We start from the raw sequence: 22523 nt of genomic DNA on the forward strand, positions 1-22523 counted from the left end.
TTTTGAAAAAACTGAGCAGAATAGAAAATTTTGACTTTCAAAAATAAGACCTGAGAAACATAAAAGGTAAACAGGAAAGAGAAATCATAAGGGACTTAATAAGGTTAAACTGTTTACATTGCTACATGGGAAGATGATACTTGTACCTCATAAGAACTTCCTTATTATTAAGGCAGTTAGAAGGAGTATATATAGACAGAGGGCACAGGTGTGAATTGAATATGAAGGGATGATATCTAAAAAAATAAAATTAAAGGTTAAGAGAGAGGAATGCACTGAAAGAAAGGGAAAAGGAAAGGTAGAATGGGGCAAATTATCTTACATAAAAAAGGCAAGTAGAAGGGAATATAAGAAGAGGTGAGCATATTTGAATCTTATTCTTATCAGATTTGGCTCAAAGAGGGAACACAGTCAGCTGGGTAAAGAAATCCATCTTACCCTATCAGGAAGTAGGAGGGGAAGGTGAAAAGGAATGGATTTGTGGAGATAGAAGAGAAGGCAGATTGAGGGAGGCAGTGGTCAGAAGCAAAACACTGGTGATGAGGAACAGAATGAAAGGAGAAAGAGAGAGAGAGAGAGAGAGAGAGAGAGAGAGAGAGAGAGAGAGAGAGAGAGAGAGAGAGAGAGAGAGAGAGAGAGAGAAGAAGGGAGGGAGGGAGGGAGGGAGAGAAAGAGAGAGAGGGAGAGATAGAGAGAGGGAGAGAGAGAAGTATGAAGTAAAAAAAGCAAGGGTAGCAATATTACTCTCAGAAAAAGCAAAAGCTAAAATGCAGCTAATTAAAAGAGACAAGGAAGGAAACCTACATCTTGCTAAAAGATACCACGGACTGAAGTAATATCAATACTAAACATATATGCACCAAGTGGTATAGCATTCAAATTCTTAGAGAAGTTAAGTGAATTACAGGAAGAAATAGAGAGCAAAACCATACTGGTGGGGGATCTCAACCTCTCCCTCTCAGAACTAGATAAATTTAAGCACAAAAAGAACAAGAAAGAAGTTAAGGTATTGAACAGGATTTTAGAAAAGTTAGACATGATAGACCTCTGGAAAAAAATGAATGGGAATAGAAAGGAATATACCTTTTTCTCAGTGGTACATGGCACCTATACAAAAAGTGACCATAAATTAGGGCATAAAAATCTCATATTCAAATGTAGGAAGGCAGGAATATTAAATGCATTCTTTTCAGACCATGATGCAATAAAAATCACATGTAATAAAGGGCATGGAAAGACAGATTGAAAACTGGAAACCAAATAATCTAATCCTAAAGAATGAGTGGGTCAAACAACAAATCATAGAAACAATCAATAACAAGAAGGACCCTTCTATGCCAACACTTCATAGGTTTTATTTTATTTTTAAACAGTGTTGTACTTTATCAAAAAAACCTTTTTCTGTATTGAGATAATCATGTTTTTAAAAAAATTTAATGATTATTATTTTCCTAATGTTGATCCATCCTCGCATCCTTTGTATAAATCCAACTTGATCATAATGAATTACTATTATATGACAGGATCTTATTTAAAAGTTTTAATTGATATTCACTAATGACATTAATAAAGTTCTCTTGTACTTTATCTTTCCCTGGTTTAGGTATTATGACATGTCCTCATTCTGCAGCCAGCTGCACTCATTTAGATTTCTTTGACTTCTTCATCATGCTCCGCCCCTCTTTCATCTTTCTTTTCTGTCCTGTCTTCCTCAATTACATTGTAAGCTCCTTGAGGGCAAGGACTCCTTTTTTGTATTTGTATCTCCAGCTCTTAGTACAATGCCTGGCACAGAGTAGGTTACTAAATAAATGTTTATTGACAAGGAGAACCAGGAGAATATTGTATACAGTAACAACCATATTATTCGATGACTATGATATATCTTCTCAGAAATGCAAGGATCTAAGACAATTTCCAAAGACTAACTGGAAAATGCTATCCATATCCAGGAAAGAACTTTGGAGTCTGAATGTGGATGGAAGCATGTTATTTGCTCTCCTTTTCTTTTGTTTCTTCTTTCTCATGGTTGCTCCCATTAGTTCTAGTTCTTCTTTATATCATGACACATGTGAAAATATGTTTAGTATGAATGCATAAGTACAGCCTATTTCAATTTGCATGCCGTCTTAAGGAGGGGAAAGGAGAGGGAAGAGAAAATTTGAAACTCAAAATGTTATGGAAATGAATGTTGAAAACTAAAAATAAATAAAATTAATTTAAAAAACACTTATTGACTATTCACTATATTTATTTCATAAAGAAGGATCTGGTAGAGGGGTTTTTCAAATTTTTGAGAATATTTGTGTATTGCTACTAATTGTTTTTTAAAAGTTTGAAAGAATTCTCCTATGAATCCATCCAGGAGTTTCCCCCTTCATCCCCATTTCCCTCACTTTGGTCACTCTTTCACAGTTAGTACTATTTCCTTTTCTGTTTCTGGATTATTTAAGGTATTGATTTGGTCTTTTGTTAGTTTCAGTACTTTATATTTTTTAAAGTACTTCTCTATTTCCTTTGTGTTCTCAATTTTGTTAATATGTATAATTGTGCACAATAGGTTCTGATAATTCTTACTCTCATTTTATGGTAATTTCACCTTATTTTCTATGGTTGGTTTTATTTTGTCATTTTAAAAAATGAGTTGGCTAAAGGTTTATCAAATTTGTTGTCTTTTTAAAAAGAACTAGCTTTTAGTTTTATCTTTTTTCATAGCCTCTTAGTTTTCAGTTTATTTCTTTTCTAATTTTCAGTATCTATCTCTTCTGTGCTTATCTAGGCAAGTGCAGTAGATAGAGTACTGAAGAGACAGGAAGACCTAATTTCAAATCCTGCCTCAAACACCTACTAGCTGTGTGACTCAGGACCAGTCATTTAACACCTCTTTCCTCACTTGTAAAATACAGATAACAGCACCTAACTCACAGAGTTCTTGTGAGAATTAGATAACATGTAAAGTTCTTTCTAAACCTCAAAGCACTCTACAAATGCTATTCTAATCATTTAATGTCTATTTTTCAAAATCCAGTGTTCTTTCTAGTATGTATAGGTTTTTTCCCCTCCCAAACGTCTGACATAAACAAGGAGGGAAGGATCTCATGGCTACGTTGTAATCCACCCTTGAACTAAAACATCACAATTTTCTTTGAGGGGCATATAGTAGCTTTGGTTGTCAGTTAAGGGTTAATTAAACTCTTGTGTTGACTTATCCACTCATAACCACCCTTCAGGGCTGCTGGACACAAAATCATCATTGTTCTACTTTCAAAACTTGATGTGGAGGGGCAGCCCCCTTCTGGAAGTGGAAAGGCTTCATTATGCATGTCCAAACTAACTACAAGGCTACTATTCCCACCTGGTATGCTTTTCCTTTTACTAATGAGTCACATGTTGGCTCGGGTAAAGGCACACCTTAGATCCAGAGATTCATCTTTAAAAGGCTGAATACAGGAGAAAATAAAACTTTAGCAGATTAAGATTGGGTCTTTGCTTAGGAAAAATAGTATTCCAGTACATCTTCAGTGCTACAGCTAAGTTAACAAACTTTGCTAGTCTCAGTCTGGTGGTGGTGACCTCCTTCAACCACACTAGCATTTTGTAATTCCTTCAGGCTAAATTGCAATAACTTGTTCTACTTGGTACTGCCTGGGAGTTCCACAGGAGGGTGGCTGCAGCTGGGGCAAGATCCTGCAGTCCATCACCTGAGCAGGATGAGTCAATGTGACCACACCCTCATCATGCTGCAGGGCCTATTCACAGGTTACCACCTCCAGTGTCAAGCTTAAAACCTTCCTGGGACCCAGGTGTCTTTTCCATGACCTGACCACACCTTCAATCTTATCCTTCAATCTCATCAAAGGAGACAGTCACAGGTGAATGTGAAAGAAGGACAAGGTACTCTGGTGACACCATCTTAGAACTATCAGGTACATTTTTTCATTGGTAGTAACATATACCTATCCTTCTGGGATGGGTAAAGTGCAGTTCTGGCTGAAGGTACATGATCTTTAGAGGTCCCTTCCTGAATGGAATGAAGTTAGTGAAGACTTCTCAGTGCTTAACAAAAGGCTTTTAGTAGATGGTTAGGCCTAAGTTTAGATTTCCCAGAAATCATATGCCACATCAACATAACACAACTTCCCTTGGGTTGCCATATCAGCATAACAAAAACCTCTCTTGGGTTGCCATATCAACTTAATGCCTATTGGTTATTCACAAGGTAGACTGTCATGTTTAGATTGTAATCCTCTCAGCCAATGGGAGTAAAAGGCCAGTGGGAGGTGGGGTGGGATTTGCGTTAGGGCTATATAATCTCTATTTTTGCCTTCTGTAATTCCGTCACTCTCCTTACTACTTACCAGAGAGGAGATGCCCTTTCTTGTGAGATCATAATAAGGTCTTGCTGCTTTGCTTCTACCTTGAGAAGTCTCTGATTTTTATTTCAATCGGTGGTCTCGGACCCACACACTTCCTCATCTAGATTATTATGACAAGGGTTCACCTTTGGGTGAGGGAATGCTTTTTATTTTCCCAAAGCCTTGAATTTCCAAGGTCTATGTTTGTGTTTTGAGATTGGCATGGGGGTGGGGAGACAGGAGAACAGAGGCATATGGGTGATAATGAATGTTTGCAGGGAAGAAAGGTACCATAGAGATATCGAGTGGAGTCAGGTAGGAGGTACCAATACTGTTAGGAATTCTAGTAAATCAGAGGTGGAACTGGGAATTATAGGAAACAGCTTGGAATTTACCAGTAGCTTCAGATTTACCATATGGGAGCTCATGTTTTGACTTACCTATATTATAGTTTGTATTGAGGTCTAGATTGAAGTCCTTTACTTGGACACATTGTTGATGGGGGTGGGGAGGAGAAAATAATACTCCTATATTATAAAGTTTTAAGGCACCGGCCTCATTTTCCCAAACTTTCAAAATCTAGAGTTAGTATATTTAACTATGGAGATCCTTTCTCCTTGGTTAGAGAACAAATTCCTGATGTCCTCTCTGAGAATGGAAATATAACTATCTATTTGAGAAACACTGAGATTGTTAATGCCTGTAGGTCAGCTCTTATTAGAAAGCCCATTCCCTACGAAAAAGTCAGGAATGGAATGGTAAAACACATCCTGCCACTCACCTAGGAACAAAGGAATGTTGAGTCAAGGAGTTAAAATGACTGCCTGACTGACAAGCTTCTAGGCTGTCAGTCCTGGGTCACAAGTCCAAGAGCTGGAAGGAATCTCAGTGATAATCTTATACAACCCCTTCATTTTACAAAAAAGATGAACTAAGACTTAGTTCTCAGGTTACATAGTATTTAAATAGCAGAAATGAGAGTAAGATCCTGGGTCTGAGCCTCCAAAGCTATTTTCCTTTCCACTACAGCATGTGTGTCGATCTATATGATTCCAGGGATGAGTGATCCATTCTAGAATTACCCTAAAGTTTTAGGTGCATTTTAGGATAATCCTCTTGGATTGAATCATATATTAAAAACATGTCAATATTTTAAAATATTCAGCCTAGGTTTAGCATCGTATTGGATGCCATGTCCTCTGTCTCCAACTTTTCTGCCTCTGTGCTTTAGCTCATACTCCCTTCCTGTTCCTAGAATTTGCTCTGTCCTGCCCCAACCAACAACTGAAAAAGAATCCCACATACCTTTTAAAGTCCAGCTTAAATGCCTACAACTGATAATTTCCCTCCATAGACATCACAGGACACTTTATTGATGACTTTTATATTTTCATCATGTATCATTTCCTACTAGATCAGTGGTTTTCAAAATGTGATCTGGACACCCCTAAAGTCCCCAAAATCCTTTCAGGGGATCCTTGAGGTAAAAACTATTCCTATAATGATACTAAGGTATTTTAATTTCTAATATAGTAAACTATTGACAGACATAACCCATGTAAATCAAATGAGTTTTGAAGAATGTAGAGGGATCCCAAAACCAAGTCAGTACATAGTAGATATGTAAGGAATGATTTATTGCCTGAATGAATAAAAAAGATTTAGACTGTTGGAAGGCCAAAAGATGAATTCCATCAAGGGCTTTTCCCAAAACAAATTAATAATAGACATTAAGAAAGCTCAATCAACAAAATATGCACTTGTTACAAAATAATTCTTCCCTTTATAAAAGGATTAACTGTAGGGTTCCTTTAAAAACTGAACCACCTTACTGCATTTATGATGTATAATTTACATACAAGAATTGAATGCAACATCACACCCCCATACAGGCTTTGATAGGATAGAGATGTGGGTACAAAATGTGGGAGTGGAGATCTTATTGGACATGTTCATATTAAAAATGATGTTGCTCCTATCTTTACTATTTAGGGAACATAAATGTATTAAAAATGTAATCTCCCTACCTCATTTTGCATACCAACCACAGTTCTTTTTTTCTGAACCTTTGTGATATCATTAATTTCTGCTGAGTCTTCAGAAACATACTATTTTATCCTATTATTTTCTGGAACACTTTCATTGTCAATGTGTTTTATTATCTTATTTATTAGGACATGATTCTAATTAGCTAGTCATTAATCTGGCATTATAAATGAATGAAATCAAAGTACTAAATCTGATCTCCTAAGGACTACTAGGCCAGCACAACAGGCTCCAAAATGCAGTGGCTGCAGAAGCCCATAACACAAACAGAAGGGTGGTGATGGGGAAGTTCTTACTCAAATAGTAATACAACAAACAGATGCTTGGTGATCCAGAAGCTGAGATCATCCAAGCAGATTGCACTGAACATTTCTCAGATGCTGCTGTGTTGTTGGGTTTTTTTTTTAAATACAGGTTTCAGCTTGTTGTTACTTGAGTCTAAGAACAGGTGAAGTAGAGAAGTAATAGTGTGGTCTGTGGTTGATGCAAAAGGAAGTACTCACACTGGCCCTGTTTTTAAAGTCTTATTAACACTTTCAAAGAACCAGAAGGAAACCCTTTTCCCCCTCCATACATGTGGGTTATGTATGGAAATAAATCACTTTGGAAGCTCAGAAACAAAGACTCTCTTTGAGGTCATGGGACTTAACTAATTTCACATCAGCTATTGATAAAAGAGAAAAAAATGGACTGAAAATTTCAGAATTCATTAATTTTCACTTAAATTAATATGGATAAAAACATGTCTCCTTGGAAACAAAGTATAAACTACTTAATATTAATAGCTTTAAGCATTTTCTTGATTGTCCTATGTACTCTGTAGCTCTTGGAAAAAAAATAAACTGGGAAGCAGGCTTTTAAGGGTGAAAGCTGAGCATTCTGTAGGGAAAATGAAAACACTCTCTATGAGCTGAGCATTTTGTAGAGAAAATGAAATTACTCTCCAAACATTAGATTTATTTATAACTAAAATGAACCTTCATTGTCTACTTTTATGCTCTGGTGTGGAAAAATTATCTAATTTTTGCCTGAATTATGCCAGTAACCCTAAGCAATGTGACTTCTCAATTTTTTAAACAGATGATAATATAATCCACCTTTCATAGTATTATCCTTCTTTCCATTCTTTCTGATCAATTATGAATTCATAAAAGGGAAAAAGAAACCTATATGGGATTGCATCATGGAAGGATCTTTAGATGTAAAAGAACTATCTGGAATGGTAGAAATACAACAAGATACCTTATGAAAACAAAAATATGGTAACTCTCTTCTTGGAGCATACTAGTGCTAGCCCTTTAGAATGGCTGTTATCTCAGGAAGGTGTACAGATCTCTTCCAAGATCCTGTACTATCCAATAGCCAGAAACTGTATAGATGAATCACTTTTTTCTTTCTCTATCTCTTTTTCAAAAAAATATGACATTCTATAACCTCTTTTTCCAAATTACCCAATCAGTGTTCTGATACACCTTCGAAATCTAAAATGATTCCAACTACGTGAAAATGGATTCCTCTCACTTTCTGAAATAATAACTTTTCACTTTAAGAATTTTTCCCAATGACCAAAAAACCTCCCCCCACAACCAAAATGTACTTCATCTGCATCTAGGACACAGACTAGAACTTCCTTTCTGTTGATTTTCTTGTTTGCTGCATTTCAGTTGATTAAATCTAGTAAAATGAAAAGTAAAAAAGGAAAAGCAGTCTTCTTTATGGTTTTAAATACCCATATTCTCTACTCAGTTTCATATACAAGATAGAACAAGTAGAGATAAGTTGGGCAAATGCTGTCTCTGATGAAAAGCAACTTAAGAAGTATTTTTTTTTTTTTGAGATCAGACTGTGGTTTACACTTGGTATAGTAGATAAGTTTTTTTTGATCTCTAAGTTTGTAAGAATAAAGTACGTAGTCTTTGCACAGGAGCCAGATGGAACAGTGGATAAAATGCTGGGCCTGCAATCAGGAAGATTTAGCTTCCTGAGCTCAAATCTGGTGCTGGACACTTCATAGCTGTGTGACCTTTGGCAAGTCACTTAACCCTGTTTGCCTCAATTTCCTCATCTGTAAAATGAGAAGGAAATGGCAAACATGTTCACTACATGTGTGATGTTGGGTAAATAATTTAATCTTCCTGTTTCTCAGTTTCTACATCCATTTAAAGAGCTGGATGAGATGACTTAAAGTCCTTTCCGGCTCTAAATCTATGATTCTGTTTCATACATTTTCTCAATATCAAGAGTCTTGGAGCAATGTTTCCTCTGATGTACCCCAAGAGCTAAAATAAAGGCCAAAAGGTCACCAAGTTGCAAATTAATAACTCTTATTAGCCAGCAGCAATCCATAAATCAAATAGAGAGAGCAATAATCTGACTTGCACCACCCTATGTCACACACCCTGAATCTCACTGCCAGGGATACTGAGGTTGGGCCATGGCAAATGAAAACTACAGTAAGAGTCACTAGAGGGAGAGAGAGGGAATAAAGGAGACGAAGGGAAAAGAGATGGAGAGATAGGGAGAAAATAAAGAAGAGGAAGATAAAAGGAGAAGACCTTAGCACCTGAACTGGACTTTGTAATGTTACACATATATTTAATATTTTGTTTTGGGTATTATAAGTGTGTAAAGGTGACTTCCTGGTCATCTGTGTAAATCAACAGTAGAGAAAGATGAACCAACATAAAGCAAAACATACCATAGGGTGTGACAGACTGTAAAATACAATGAAGCAACACCATTAGGATTGAGCAAGGTTGAAATGGAGAAAAAGTTTTAAAGCTAAATTTGAGAACTTCCATATAGCAGTGACTTGAGATATAATCCAAAGCATAAGTTCAATTAAGTTCAATTTCAATATGAAGTTAATAATTTGAAAATCTTTAGCTTCACTTTTTATTTTATTTTGGTAGATTTTGCATTTCTGATCACTGTAACTGGGACAGGGCTGTTCTGGCAATATTATTCAAGAAATATGGCTGATTTGTCATTAGGTACAACCAAATAGATGAAAATAGCTCAGAAAGGGTAAAAAAATTCAATGTAGGCACAAAAAGTCTCTTATAACACTTACCAGACCAAAACTACACAGAGAATCTAGTTCAATGTTAATAGTCTGAAGTTATGTAGAATCTTTGGAATGCTTGATAGCCACTGATCACAGAAGAGAAGTAACAGAAATGCCCATACAGAAAGCCAATCTGGGGCAAAAATAAATTTAAAAAAATCATAAAATTCCTAGTTGGCACAAATGTACTGTTTGGCTAGAGAACAATAGGAACTATTCGGTTATGTTCTCCAGCATCAACTCATAATCCTTTAATTAGAGCAAATCTTTCAAAAGGAAGCATAATTTATTATTGCCAAAAGGAAGTAGTGGAAAATTCAAATATCTCTGTGTGCATATGCAAAGACATATGTGAAATCTATATGTGTCTCCCTTCTGTACCCTGCCCCCCCGGCCCAGACATATAAACAGTGTAGGATCCAGGATCTTAAAAATAATCTTGCTTCAGAGAGAAATGATTTGGATCGTTTTTCAAGTTCTTCTGGGAATTTCTGTAGTTGGGAAAAATGTGAAGAGAGGGCGAGACCCAGCAATCCATGGGCATGTTAAAAGATGTGAACAAATCATCTTGGGTAAACTTTGCTCTGACTTCAGGCCAAGGCTTTTTTTCTTCCTTTGTGGTTTTTTTTTCATAAGGCTGCACTAAAAGTATTATGACATTCAAATGATATGAGAGTCCAAGTAAGGGAACCTTCTTTATTCAAGGCTTTTCTTCTTCTTCTTCTTCCTCCTCTCTGATGTTTGATCGTGGGCAGATTCCATGATCATTTTCTCTTGCTTTTTCTTTTTTTTCTTTTTCAGTTCTATGGCAAAGAACCCTGTACTAGGCTCTTGCTCATCACAAATTGGTTTGTCCTGGAGAGAAGCATCCTGACACTGCTCATAATCAGGATCTCTAACCCGGTTCTGAGAAAGAGTCTTTTTCTTTGACTTATGGTCAACATGCCACCACCCGTCTTCCTCCTCCAGACTCTCCTTTTTAGGATGCTTGGCCTTTGATTTGTTCCAGTCCTTGGTTTCTTTCCTTTTCTTTTTTTCTTTTTTCTCTTTAGTTCTTTTTTCTTCAAAAGGCTTCATTTCAGCAGAAGCCATATGTATGGCTGCTGATTTGTTCTTTAGCTCTAACATTCGTTTGGCAAAATATTCCTGTACAGTGAAGTTACTGGTCATTGTGGGAGTGGATTTTTCCTCATTTGCAGCACTTGAACTATGATCTTCCTAGAAAATGAGGAAAAATGGTTTAAAAAGTTTTATTTTAAAAATAAAAGAAAATCAAGGAAACATTTTTTATAAATTTCCAAATAGTCCAGTTTCTCCCAACTTAACTGGAAGACTGCCTACAGTCATCTACATTTTGGTTAACAGAAAAATTAAGATAAGACTCTTTTTCTCTTGGCATTTTTTTTCTGTTTGTCTAAACTCTAGATATTTCAGACTTTTGAAGTACAAAAAAGTGAAAGTTAAAATGGGAAAACAAGTAGTGTCCAAATGACAACAGCCTGTGTTTCAAAATGCTGATTTGTAAATCATTTATTTGGAACTCAAGAACACTGGGAACACTCCACTCTACTCCAAACCTCCAACCCTAGCAACAGTGGCTCTATTTCAAGAATAATGGTAATACTTCCCACTCTGTAGTGAATTCTTTCCAGACTCAATTACTTTATATATATACACGCATATATGCATATGACATCAGTAAGTCAAAGAATATCTATTCATCACTGTTGAAAATCTGTGAAACATACGCTTTGATATGCAATGTGTTCATGTTTGTAGGACAGAGAAAAATGAATTAAATTGAAAGAAATAACAGCAAGACAGGATCACAAAAGAGTATTGGCCATTTGGTGATAAAGTAATGAAAATATGTCAAGAAAGAGGAAGCAACTTATAAAACATGAAATCAACAATAAAACAGGAGGTATATGGAATATTGTTTGTATATTGTTTTTAAAAAGATAATCAGGTAATAAATAATGCTAAGTTTATCCTTTAAATCAGTGAATCTCAAAGCAGGTTCAGGAGTTCATGGGGGTCCCCAAGACCATTTCAATTTCTAAAACAGCAAACATTAATAGTTATAATCCACATAAATGAAAAGCTCTTTGGCATCCTTAACAAATTTTAAAAGTATAAAGGGATTTTGAAACCAAAAAGTTACATAATCAATATTAGAAAATTACTCAATCCATTCTCTTCCCTATTATTTTCAGAGTGAAGAATGATTATTTGGTTCTTTCCGAAAGCCAGGCCTGGAGTTAGGAAAGCCTGAGTTTAAAACTGGCCTTATCAGGTAGGTGACCCTAAGTAAGTAACTTTGCCTCTGTGTGCCACAGTTTCTTCACCTGTAAAATGGGGAAATGACAGCACCTACCTGCCAGGGTTGTTGTGAGGGTGAAAATAATGATAGTAATTGTAAAGCACTCATCACGGTGCCTAGCAAACAACAACAACAACAGAGAACCAAGCCATAAAAAGAGACCATGGCAACAAAGAAGATGAAGATACAAACTCAGAAATCAATGAAGGAAAAAAAGTTACAAGGAAAGCCTCAAAGAAAAACTATGAATTGGATACAAGCCCAACAAGAATTCCTGGAAGAGCTAATGGTTATTTTCAAAATCAATAGTGGTGGAAAAAATATGAGGTTGAAAAATGAGGGCAAAGGAAGAAAATTATGAAAAGGCAATTAACAACTTGGTAAAAGATGCACCAAAAATACTGAAGAAAACAATACCTTAAAAAATAGAATTGGCGAAATGGAAAAAGAGATAAAAAACTTCACTGATGAAAATAATTCCCTGAGTGGCAGAAATGGCCAAATGGAAAAAGAGGTACAAAGGCTTACTGAAGAAAATTATTCCTTAAAAATTAGAACTGGGCAAGTGGAAGCTAATGACTCCATGAGGCATCAAGAAACAATAAAATAAAGCCAAAAGAATGAAAAAATTCTAAGAAAATGTGATCTCATTGGAAAAGCAACTAACCAAGAAAACAGACCAAGGAGAGATAATCTGGGAATTATTAGACAACTTAAAAACTATGATTTTTAAAAAAGGCATCTAGCCCTCACATTTCAAAGAAAACTTCCCCAATGTACTAAAACCAGAGGGTAATACAGAAATTGAAAGAATCCACTGATCACCACCTGAAAGAGATCCAAAAATGAAAACTCCCAGGAATATTAAAGTCAAATTCCAGAGCTCCTAGGTCAAAAAGAAAATATTTCAAACAGCCAGAAAGAAACCATTCAAATATCATGGAGCCAGTCAGGATCACACAAGATGTAGCAGCTACCATAATACCCAGAGTATAATCATTCAAAGGAAAAAAATGGATATTTAATGGAGAGGACTTTCAAGAATTCCTGATGAAAAGATCAGAGCTCAAGAGAAAACCTGAATTTCAAATATAAGACTCAAGAAAGGCATAAAAAGGTAAATATGAAAAAGAAAGCATAAGGGACTCAACAAAGTTAAGTTACTTTTCTATATGAGAAGATCAAACATATAACTTCTAAGAACTTTATCATTATTGGGACAGTTATAAAGATTCTACACAGAAGGCATGGAAGTGAGTCAATTATGTTGGGATGATGTTTTTAAAGAAATGGATAGATGAGAAAGAGGGATGTCCTGTAAGAAGGGAGAGGGAAAAGGAAGAATGGGGAAGATTATCTCACATGAAAAAAGAATGCAAAGAAGAGCTTTTACAGTGAAGGGGAAGGGGGGATGGGGACTGCTTGTACCTCACTCTCACTGGAATTGGTTCAAAGAGGGAAAATGCGCACACACACACACACACACACACACACACACACTCACACACAATTGGAAATAGAATCTATCTTACCCAACAGGGAAGTATGAAAGGAAAGGAATAAAAGAAAGGGAGAGGGGGAAGGTAATAAAAGACAGCAGATAAAAGGCAATGGTTAGAAGCAAAGCAGACTTTTGAGGAGGGATAGGATAGAAAAAGAAGAAACAGAAGAAAATAGGATAGAGGGAAATATGTACAGTTAGTAATCATAACTGTGAATGTGGATGGGATGGAATCACTCATAAAAAAAACAGCAGAATGGATTAGAAATAATTCAACAATATGCTGTTTGCAAGAAACACACTTGAAATAGAGAGACACACATAGAGTTAAAATAGGTGACTGGGGAAGAATCTGTTATATGTTTTAGCTGATGTATAAAAACCAGGGGTAGCAATCATGATCTCAGACAAAGCAAAAGCAAAAACAGACCTAATGAAAAGGGATAAATAGGGAAAATACATCTTGCTAAAAACTACCACAGCCAATCTGGAATATCAGTACTAAATATAAATGCACCAAATGGCATAGCATCCAAATTCTTACAGGAAAAGTTGAATGAATTACAGGAGGAAATAAACAGTAAGAGTATATTAATAGGGGACGGGGACCTCAACTTTCCCTCTCAGAACTAGATAAATATTATCATAAAATAAACAAGAAACAAGTTAAAGAGGTGAAATGAATTGTAGAAAAGTTAGCTATGACAGACTTCTGGGAAAAAGTGAACAGGAATGGAAAGGGATATACTTTTTTCTCAGTTTTACCTGGCACCTTCACAGAAATTGACCATGTATAGGGAATAAAAACTTTAGAAGAAATGCAGCACCTTCTAAAAAAATTACTAATTAATTAATTAATTTTTAGTTTTCAACATTCACTTCCACAAGATTTTGAGTTTCAAATTTTCTCCCCATCTCTCCCCTCCACCGACCCCAAGACCCTATGCATTCCAACTGCACCTTCACCCAATCTGCCCTCCCCTTCCATCACACCTCTCCCTTCTCTCATCCCCTTCCCCCTCTATTTTCTTGTAGGGTAAGGTAGATTTCTATACCCTATTGCCTGTATGTCTTATTTCCCAGTTTCATGTAAAAACAATTTTTAACATTCGTTTTTAAAACTTTGAGTTCCAACTTCTCTCCCTCCCCCCCTACTCATCCCCACTGAGAAAGTATGCAATTTGATATAGGTTATACATGTGCAGTCATGCAAAACACCTCCATAACAGTCATGATGTTAAAGACTATATTTCCCTTCATCCTATCCTGCTCCCCATTTATTCTACTCTTTTTTGACCCTGTCCCTCCTCAAAACTTCTAATTACCTCCTCTTCCCATTTGCTATCCCTTCTATCATCCCCCACCCCACTTATCCTCTTCCCCCCTACCTTCCTGTAGTATAAGATAGATTTTCATATCAAACTGAGTGTGCATGTTATTCCCTCCTTAAGCCAAATGTAATGAGAGTAAGGTTCACTCTTTCCCTCTCACCTCCCCCACTTCCTCTCCATTGAAAAAGCTTTTTTTGCCTCTTATGTGAGAGATAATTTACCCCATTCTATTTCTCCCTTTCTCATTCTCCCAATACCCTCTCTCACCCCTTAATTTTATTTTTTAGATATCATCCATTCATATTCAACTCACCCTGTGCCCTCCAACTACCATAATACTGAGAAAATTCTCAAGAGTTATAAATATTATCTTTCCATGTAGGAATGTAAACAATTCAACTTTAGTAAGTCCCTTATGATTTCTCTTTGCTGTTTACCTTTTCATGCTTCTCTTGATTCTTGTGTTTGAAAGTCAAATTTTCTTTTCAGCTCTGGTCTTTTCATCAAGAATGCTTGAAAGTTCTCTATTTTATTGAATGACTATTTCTCCCCCCTGAAGTACTACACTCAGTTTTGCTGGATAGGTGATTCTTGGTTTTAATTCTATCTCCTATGACCTCTGGAATATCATATTCCAAGTCCTTTGATCCCTTAGCATAGAAGCTGCTCAATCTTGTGTTATCCTGATTGTGTTTCCACAATACTCAAATTGATTGTTTCTGGCTGCTTGCAATATTTTCTCCTTGACCTGGGAACTCTGTAACTTGGCTACAATATTCCTAGGAGTTTTTCTTTGGGGATCTCTTTCAGGAGGTGATCGGTGGATTCTTTCAATATCTATTTTACGCTCTGGTTCTAGAATATCATGGCAGTTTTCCTTAATAATTTCTTGAAAGATGTCTAGGCTCTTTTTTTGATCATGGCTTTCAGGAAGTCCAACAATTTTCAAATTGTCTCTCCTATCTTTCCAGGTCTGTTGTTTTTCCAATGAGAAATTTCACATTGTCTTCTGTTTTTTCATTCCTTTGGTTTTGTTTTATAATTTCTTGGGTTCTCATAAAGTCATTACCTTCCATCTACTCCATTCTAATCTTTAAGGAATTTTTTTTTTTTTCAGTGAGCTTTTGGACATCCTTTTCCATCTGTCCAATTCTGCTTTTTAAGACATTCTGCTCCTCAGTGGCTTTTTGGATCTCTTTTGCCATTTGGGTTAGTCTATTTTTTAAGGTGTTATTTTCTTCAGCATTTTTTCTGGATCCCCTTTAGCAAGCAGTTGGCTTGTTTTTCATGATTTTCTTGCATCACTCTTATTACTCTTCCCAATTTTTGTTCTCCTTCTCTTGTTTTTCAAAATCCTTTTTGAGCTCTTCCATGATCTGAGACCAATTCTTATTTTTCTTGGAGGGTTTGGATGTAGGAGCTTTGACTTTGTTGTTTTTTTCTGTATGCATATTTTGGTCTTTCTTATCATCAAAGTAAGATGCCACAGTCTGATTCTTTTTCTGGTTTTTGCTCATTTCCCCAGCCATTTAGACTTTGGAGCTCTCTGTCAAGGTAGTTCTCTGCTTCTAGTGGGGGGTGGGGTGGGGCGGTGGGTTACTGTCAGCCACTTGACCCCCCTACAATCTGTAGGTCAAGAGATCCTCTGCTGTGGGTTCCTCTACCCCCTCTGCTGCCCTGAGGCTGGGGCCATATAACTCTACTCTTTCACACAGGTCTGACAGGTTTTTTCCACTTACCTTCCAATTTGTCCTTGGCGTTTTATGGCTGTGAAGTCTGGAAACTGCCACAGGTGCCAGAAAATCAGTCCTCCAATGCTTGCTCAGGTCCTGTCTTGTGCTGGTGCAGCCCATGCTGGACTGTGCTCTGCTCCCAGCACAGAACAATAGATGGTTCCTGTTGACCTTCCAGGCTATCTTGGGCTAGAAATTTGCTTTACCCTGTCATTCTGTGGGTTCTGCAGTTTCAGAACTTGTTTTGAGTCATTTTTTACAGATATTTGGCTGGCTTTGGGGCATAGCTCTAGCAAGTCTCTGCTTCTACTCTGCCATCTTGGCTCCATCTCACAGAACCCTTTTTCAGACCATAATGCAATAAATTCAATTCAATAAGGGGTCAATAAAATAAACATTCAGTAAAGGCTCATGGAAGCATATGTTATAAGTTAATTGAAAATTAAATAATCTAATTTTAAAAATGAGTGGGTCAAAGAATATATCAAAGAAACAATCAATAATTTCACTAAAGAGGATGACAACAAAGACAACATTCCAAAATTTGTGGGATGCAGCCAGAGCAATATTTAGGGGGAAATTTATATCTCCAAACATGTACAGCAATAAAAGAGAGAAAGAGCAAATCAAAGAAATGGGCATGCAATTCCACACACACACACATACAACCTAGAAAGGGAACAGTTTTAAAATCTCTAATTAAACACCAATATGGAAATCCTAAATATAGAAAAGAGGTGAGTAAAATTGAAAGTTTAAAAAACAAACACTGAAATAAATAAAACTAAAAGCTGGTTTTATGAAAAAAATAATAAAATAAACCACTGGTGACACAGATCTTATAACAGAAATGGAAAAGGGTAAAAAAGATAATGATGATGAAATTAAAACAATTATTAGGAGTTATTTTGCCTAATTGTATGCCAGCAAAACTGACAATATAAGTGGAATGGATGAATATTTACAAAAATAAAAACTGCCCAAATTAATAGAAGAGGAAATAGAATACTTAAATAACTCTATCTTAGAAAAAGAAATTGAACAAACCATAATTAAACTACCCAAGAAAAAATTCCCCAGGACCAGCTGAATTTGTAAGTGAATTCTACCATATTTTTAGGGAAGAATTAATCCAAATACTATATGAACTATCTGAAAATAAATAGGTAAAGAAGGAGTCCTACCAAATTCCTTTTATGACACAAATATGGTTTTTGATGCCTAAACCAGGGAGAACAAAAACAGAAAAAGAAAATTATAGCTCAATTTCCCTAATGGATATAGATGCAAAAATTTTTAAACAAAATAATAGCAAGCAAAGTGATTACTGCAATATATCACAAAGCTCATATGCTATGACCACCTCAATAGATACAGAAAAAGCCTTTGATTAACAACACCCATTCCTATTAAAAACACTAGAAAACATAGGAATAAATGCAGTCTTTCTTAAAATGATAAGTAGTATTTATCTAAAACCAAGAACAAGCATTATCTGTATTGAGAATAAAATTGAAGACTTTCTAATAAGATCAGGGCTCAGTGAAGCAACATATCTGTTTTCACCACTATTATGCAATATTGTACTAGAAATGCTACATATAGCAATAAGACAAGAAAAAGAAATTAAATGAATGAAAATAGGCAATGAGGAAACAAAATTATTACTCTTTGCAGATGATATGATGATATACTTATTAAGGGAACCCTAGAGAATAAACTAAAAAACTAGCTGAAACAACAAATTTAGTAAAGTTGCAGGATATAAAATAAACCCACATAAATCATCCAGCATTTCTATATGCTACCAACAAAACCCAGAAGGAAGTGATAGAAAGAGAAATTCAATTTAAAATAAATGCAAACTATATAAAATACTTGGAAATCTACCTGCCAAAACAAACTCAAAGGCTATGTGAACACAATTACAAAACAGTTTTCACACAAATAAGGATAGATCTAAACAAATGGAGAATATTAACTTCTTATGCACAGGCTGAGCTGATATAATATAACAATTTTACCTAAATTAATATACTTGCTTAGTGCCATATCACTTAAATTACCAAATAATTATTTTATAGAGTTACAAAAAAAATCACAAAATTCATCTGGAAAAACAAAAGGTTAAGAATATCAAGGGAATTAATGAAAAAAATGTGAATGATGGTAGCTAAGCAGTACCAAATTTTAAACTATATTATAAAATGGAAATCGTCAAAACAATCTGGTACTGGCTAAGATATAGGGTGGTGGATCAGTGGAACAGATTAGGTACACAATACATAGTAGTAAAGGACTATAGTAATTTAGTATTTGATAAACCCAAAAGTCCAAGTTATTCGGGTAAGAACTCAAAATCTGACAAAAAGTGCTGGGAAAACCGGAAAACAGTTTGGTAGAAATTAGGCACGGACCAACAACTCACACTGTATACCAAGATAAAAATAGTTATGTAATTTAGGATATAAAGGGTAATATCATAAGTCAATTAGGGGAGCATTGAAAAATATATTTGTCAGATCTATGGATAAGGGAAGAATTTATGACAAAACAAGAGATAAACTGGATTATGAGAAGTAAATGGGTAATTTTGACTACATGAAATTAAAAAGCTTTAACACCAACAAAATTAACGTAGCACAAATTAGAAGGAAAACAGGTAATGGGGAAAATTTTTACAGCAAGTTTCTCTGATAAAGGCTTCATTTCTCAAATGTTTAGAGAACTAAGCCAAATATATAAAAATAAGAGCTGTTCCCCAGTTGATAAATGGCCAAAGATATGAACAGCCAGTTTTCAGAAAAAGAAATCAAAATTATTAATTGTTACATGAAAAAAATGTTGCAAATCACTACTGATTTGAGAAATGAAAATTTAGACAACTTTGAGGTTCCATCTTATACTTACCTATCAGATTGTCTACCATGACAGAAAATGAAAATGATAAATACTAGAGAGGATGTGGAATAATTGGGACCCTGTTAAAAAAGACTTGTGGAGGTATGAACTGGTCCAACCATTCTGAAAAACAATTTGGAACTCGGTCCAAAGCACTATGAAATTATGCATTCCCTTTCACCCAGCAATACCACTACTGTGTCTGTATCCCAAAGATATCAAAGAAAAGGAAAAATACAAAATGCAACAATATTCATAACAGGTCTTTTTGTGGTAGCAAAGAACTGGAAATCGAGGGGATGTCCATTAACTGTGGAATGGCTGAAGAAGTTGTGTGTATGTGATTGTGAAGAAACACTATTATGCTGTAAGAAATGTCAAACAGGATGCTGTCAGAAAAACTTGGGAAGACATATGAAATAATGCAAAGTGAAGTGAGAGAAATCAGGAGAACAGAACACTGTATACAGTAACAGCAATGTTGTAAGGATGATCAACTATGAAAGATTTAATTACTCTAATCAAGACAATGAACAAGGGCATTTCCAAATGACCCATTATGAAAAATAATTAATATCCACCACCAGAGACAGAAGTGATGAATTCTGAATGTAGATGTAAGCAAATGTTTTTACTTTTTCTTCTTTTTTGTCTGTTTTTTTCTGCAACATGGCTAATATGAAAATGTATCTTGCATGATATCATATGTATAACACATCAAACTGATTTTCTTTTCAAGGTGGGGCAAGAGAGAATTTGGAACTCAAAATGTTAAAAAAAAATTAAAATTTTTACAAGTATTTAGAAATATTTACTAAAACAAATAAAAATATATTTAAAAATGAAACGAGTGATCCCTGCCCAAAGAAACTTGCATTTGGTTAGCTGATATTTTGCTTGTGTATCTAACTTAAGCAGGAAATCCACACATATAAATTGCACTGGGTAATTTTCTGAAAACACTGACATGCAATAAAATTACATCAGTGGAATGAGAATACTATCATGCCAGCAAAGTCAGCACCTGTTTGGCCTAAAGGCCGATGGGCTACCCGAGTCTTCGGTGGCCAACTGGATAAACGTATCAAGAGAAGAGACTTTCCAGAGTCAAACAAGGTGGTAGGCTTTATTCAGGGTCTTAGTTATGTATCCATATGCAGGGCAAATTCTTCCCCAGGAGAAAGGAACCCTCTTCCTTCCAAGGGGCAAGGATCATACAGCAAGAGGATGGGAGTGGAAGAGGGGAGGGACCCCTGCAGGGGACCCTGCAGCAACAACAGAGCTGCTCCAGGCTTTCCTGTCCCTACTTAAGCTTTCCCAGTCCCACAGTTTGCACGTGAATACTGTTCGTGCTCTCATCCCCTAGCTAATTGACAACAGGTGTGCTCGGACCACGGACCAATCTCAAGGGTGGGATGCTCTCCCCAGCAAGTTTCCCACTGAGAAGAGGTGGAAATACAAGATAGCTCGTGTTTCACACCTCAATTCCCAGCTGTTCTCTGGGGGGCCTCGTGAGAGCTCTGAGGTTTAGAAGCCCTCACTTTTACCTGCCCAAAATCATTCACGTGAAAACCGAGCTTACACCCCAACAAGCACCATGTACATAATAACCATGTACATCAGAGTAGATGCATTTTTCACTCTTTTGAGGCTATGCTGTTAACTACATGCCAATTTCTCTTGGGACATCAAAGCACAGTATTACAGGACAATAAATTAACTGAACCCATAACAGAAAGTTTTCAGTTTATCTTTCTTATCAGCTTTCAAGTTTTTATTCCAAAGCCAATAAAAAAATATCAAACCAAAAATAAATCTTGGGGAACTTAAACCAGGCCACTTTTCTTTTTCAAAGGATGAAAAAGTTCCAGAATGTTATCAGAATGACAAATCTCTACTCTTGATACAATTCAATAAAATACTAGCCAAATCTAGCATAATGAACAAGACAGCTTGTTCCTCCTCTATTGCTCATTTATGACATCCACAAAACTTAAGGTGGCCCATTAAGGTAAAATAAGTCTTATTAAACCTTTGCTGTTTTCAATGGGTCAACTCTGGGTGGAGGCAAGATGGCAGAGCAGAAGCAGGGACCACTTTGAGCTCTCCCCTCAAGCCCCTCAAAAATCCTTTGAAAAACAACTCTAAAAAAATTCTAGAGTGGCAGAAGTCACAAAATGACAAACTGAAGCAAATTTCCAGCCCAAGACAATCTGAAAGGCTGACAGGAAGGGTTCATCACACTCAGGCTGGCAACAGAACACAGTTCTACATGAGCTGTGCCAGTGCAGACTGAGCTGGAGCACTGGCAGCTATGGCAGTTTCCTGACTTCTCAACCCATAAATGCCAAAGACAATTTATAAGGCCAGCAGGAAGGGCCTCTGATCTGGCTGAGAGGGGAGTGTGGTCTATTCCCAGGCCCAACCCTGGCCCTGGCCCCAGCAGCCACTGTGGCTGCTGTTTCTGGAGCCCTCCACTTAATAAGAACCTCAAGGATCAGGTAACTGGCTGGGCAGCTGCTTCTGGAACCTTCCCTTAACAAAGAGCTCAAAGGTCAAGTGATTGGCTGGGAGAATGAGCAAACTGGGGAGAAAAAATAAAAACAGATCATAGGAGGGTGGAGCCAAGACAGCAGAGTAGAAAAACAGACCTGTAGAAGCTCTCCCCATAGGCCATAAAATACTTGTAAAAAATGACTCTAAACAAATTTTAGAGCAGCAGAAGTCACAAAATGACAGAGTGAAAGAGATTTCCAGCCCAAGACAGCCTGGAAGGCTGACAGGAAGGGTCTATCACATGGGGTGTAGAGCGCAGCCCAGCCTTGGCCGCCATGCTGTGTGGCAGGGAAAGGACTAGAGCAGGCGTCAGGGTGCCATCAGCAGCAACAGTTCCCAGACTACTTAACCAACTAACACCAAAGGCAGCTTCAAAGGACAGTGAGAAAGTTTTTTCATCTGGGTGAGAAGGGAATGTGGTTCGGCCCACCAGCAGGAGCCACTGTAGCTGCAGCATCCATTTTTGGAGCCCTCTGTTTAAAGACATTGGGGGTACTGAGTGGCTGATCTGGATCTCAGCTCTGAGAGATGGCCTTGGGGTGAGGAGGAGTGCTGGCTGGTAGAGGCTCTGGAGAGGGAGTCCTGCTCACAGAACAGAGCATGGGCCAGGAGAGGAGTAAACTCATCTCCCGTGATTGCTCCAATTTAGAGGAACTGAGAACTTACAGGTCTCCAGAGTATACCTTCCTCTTGACAAAGGACTCAAAAGT

The 22523-nt window shown here is 36.6% G+C and overlaps 1 protein-coding gene and 1 long non-coding RNA gene across 3 annotated transcripts in view; one reads left to right on the top strand and one right to left on the bottom strand.

The window, feature by feature from the left end:
• LOC140520703 (uncharacterized) overlaps positions 1–22523 on the top strand; it is a 122850-nt gene that overhangs the window by 25551 nt on the left and 74776 nt on the right. For both annotated transcript variants that reach the window (XR_011972612.1, XR_011972610.1), the window contains exon 2: positions 11685–11764. This is a non-coding gene — a long non-coding RNA (uncharacterized lncRNA). The remainder of the gene's footprint in view (positions 1–11684; positions 11765–22523) is intronic.
• PINX1 (PIN2 (TERF1) interacting telomerase inhibitor 1) overlaps positions 5972–22523 on the bottom strand; it is a 119596-nt gene continuing 103044 nt past the window's right edge. The window contains exon 7 of the mRNA XM_072634842.1: positions 5972–10686. Coding sequence (XP_072490943.1) covers positions 10165–10686 — 522 coding nt within the window. The 3' untranslated portion in view covers positions 5972–10164. The remainder of the gene's footprint in view (positions 10687–22523) is intronic.

This window comes from Notamacropus eugenii, chromosome 1 (assembly GCF_028372415.1).
Source record: "Notamacropus eugenii isolate mMacEug1 chromosome 1, mMacEug1.pri_v2, whole genome shotgun sequence".
Lineage (NCBI taxonomy): Eukaryota > Metazoa > Chordata > Mammalia > Diprotodontia > Macropodidae > Notamacropus > Notamacropus eugenii.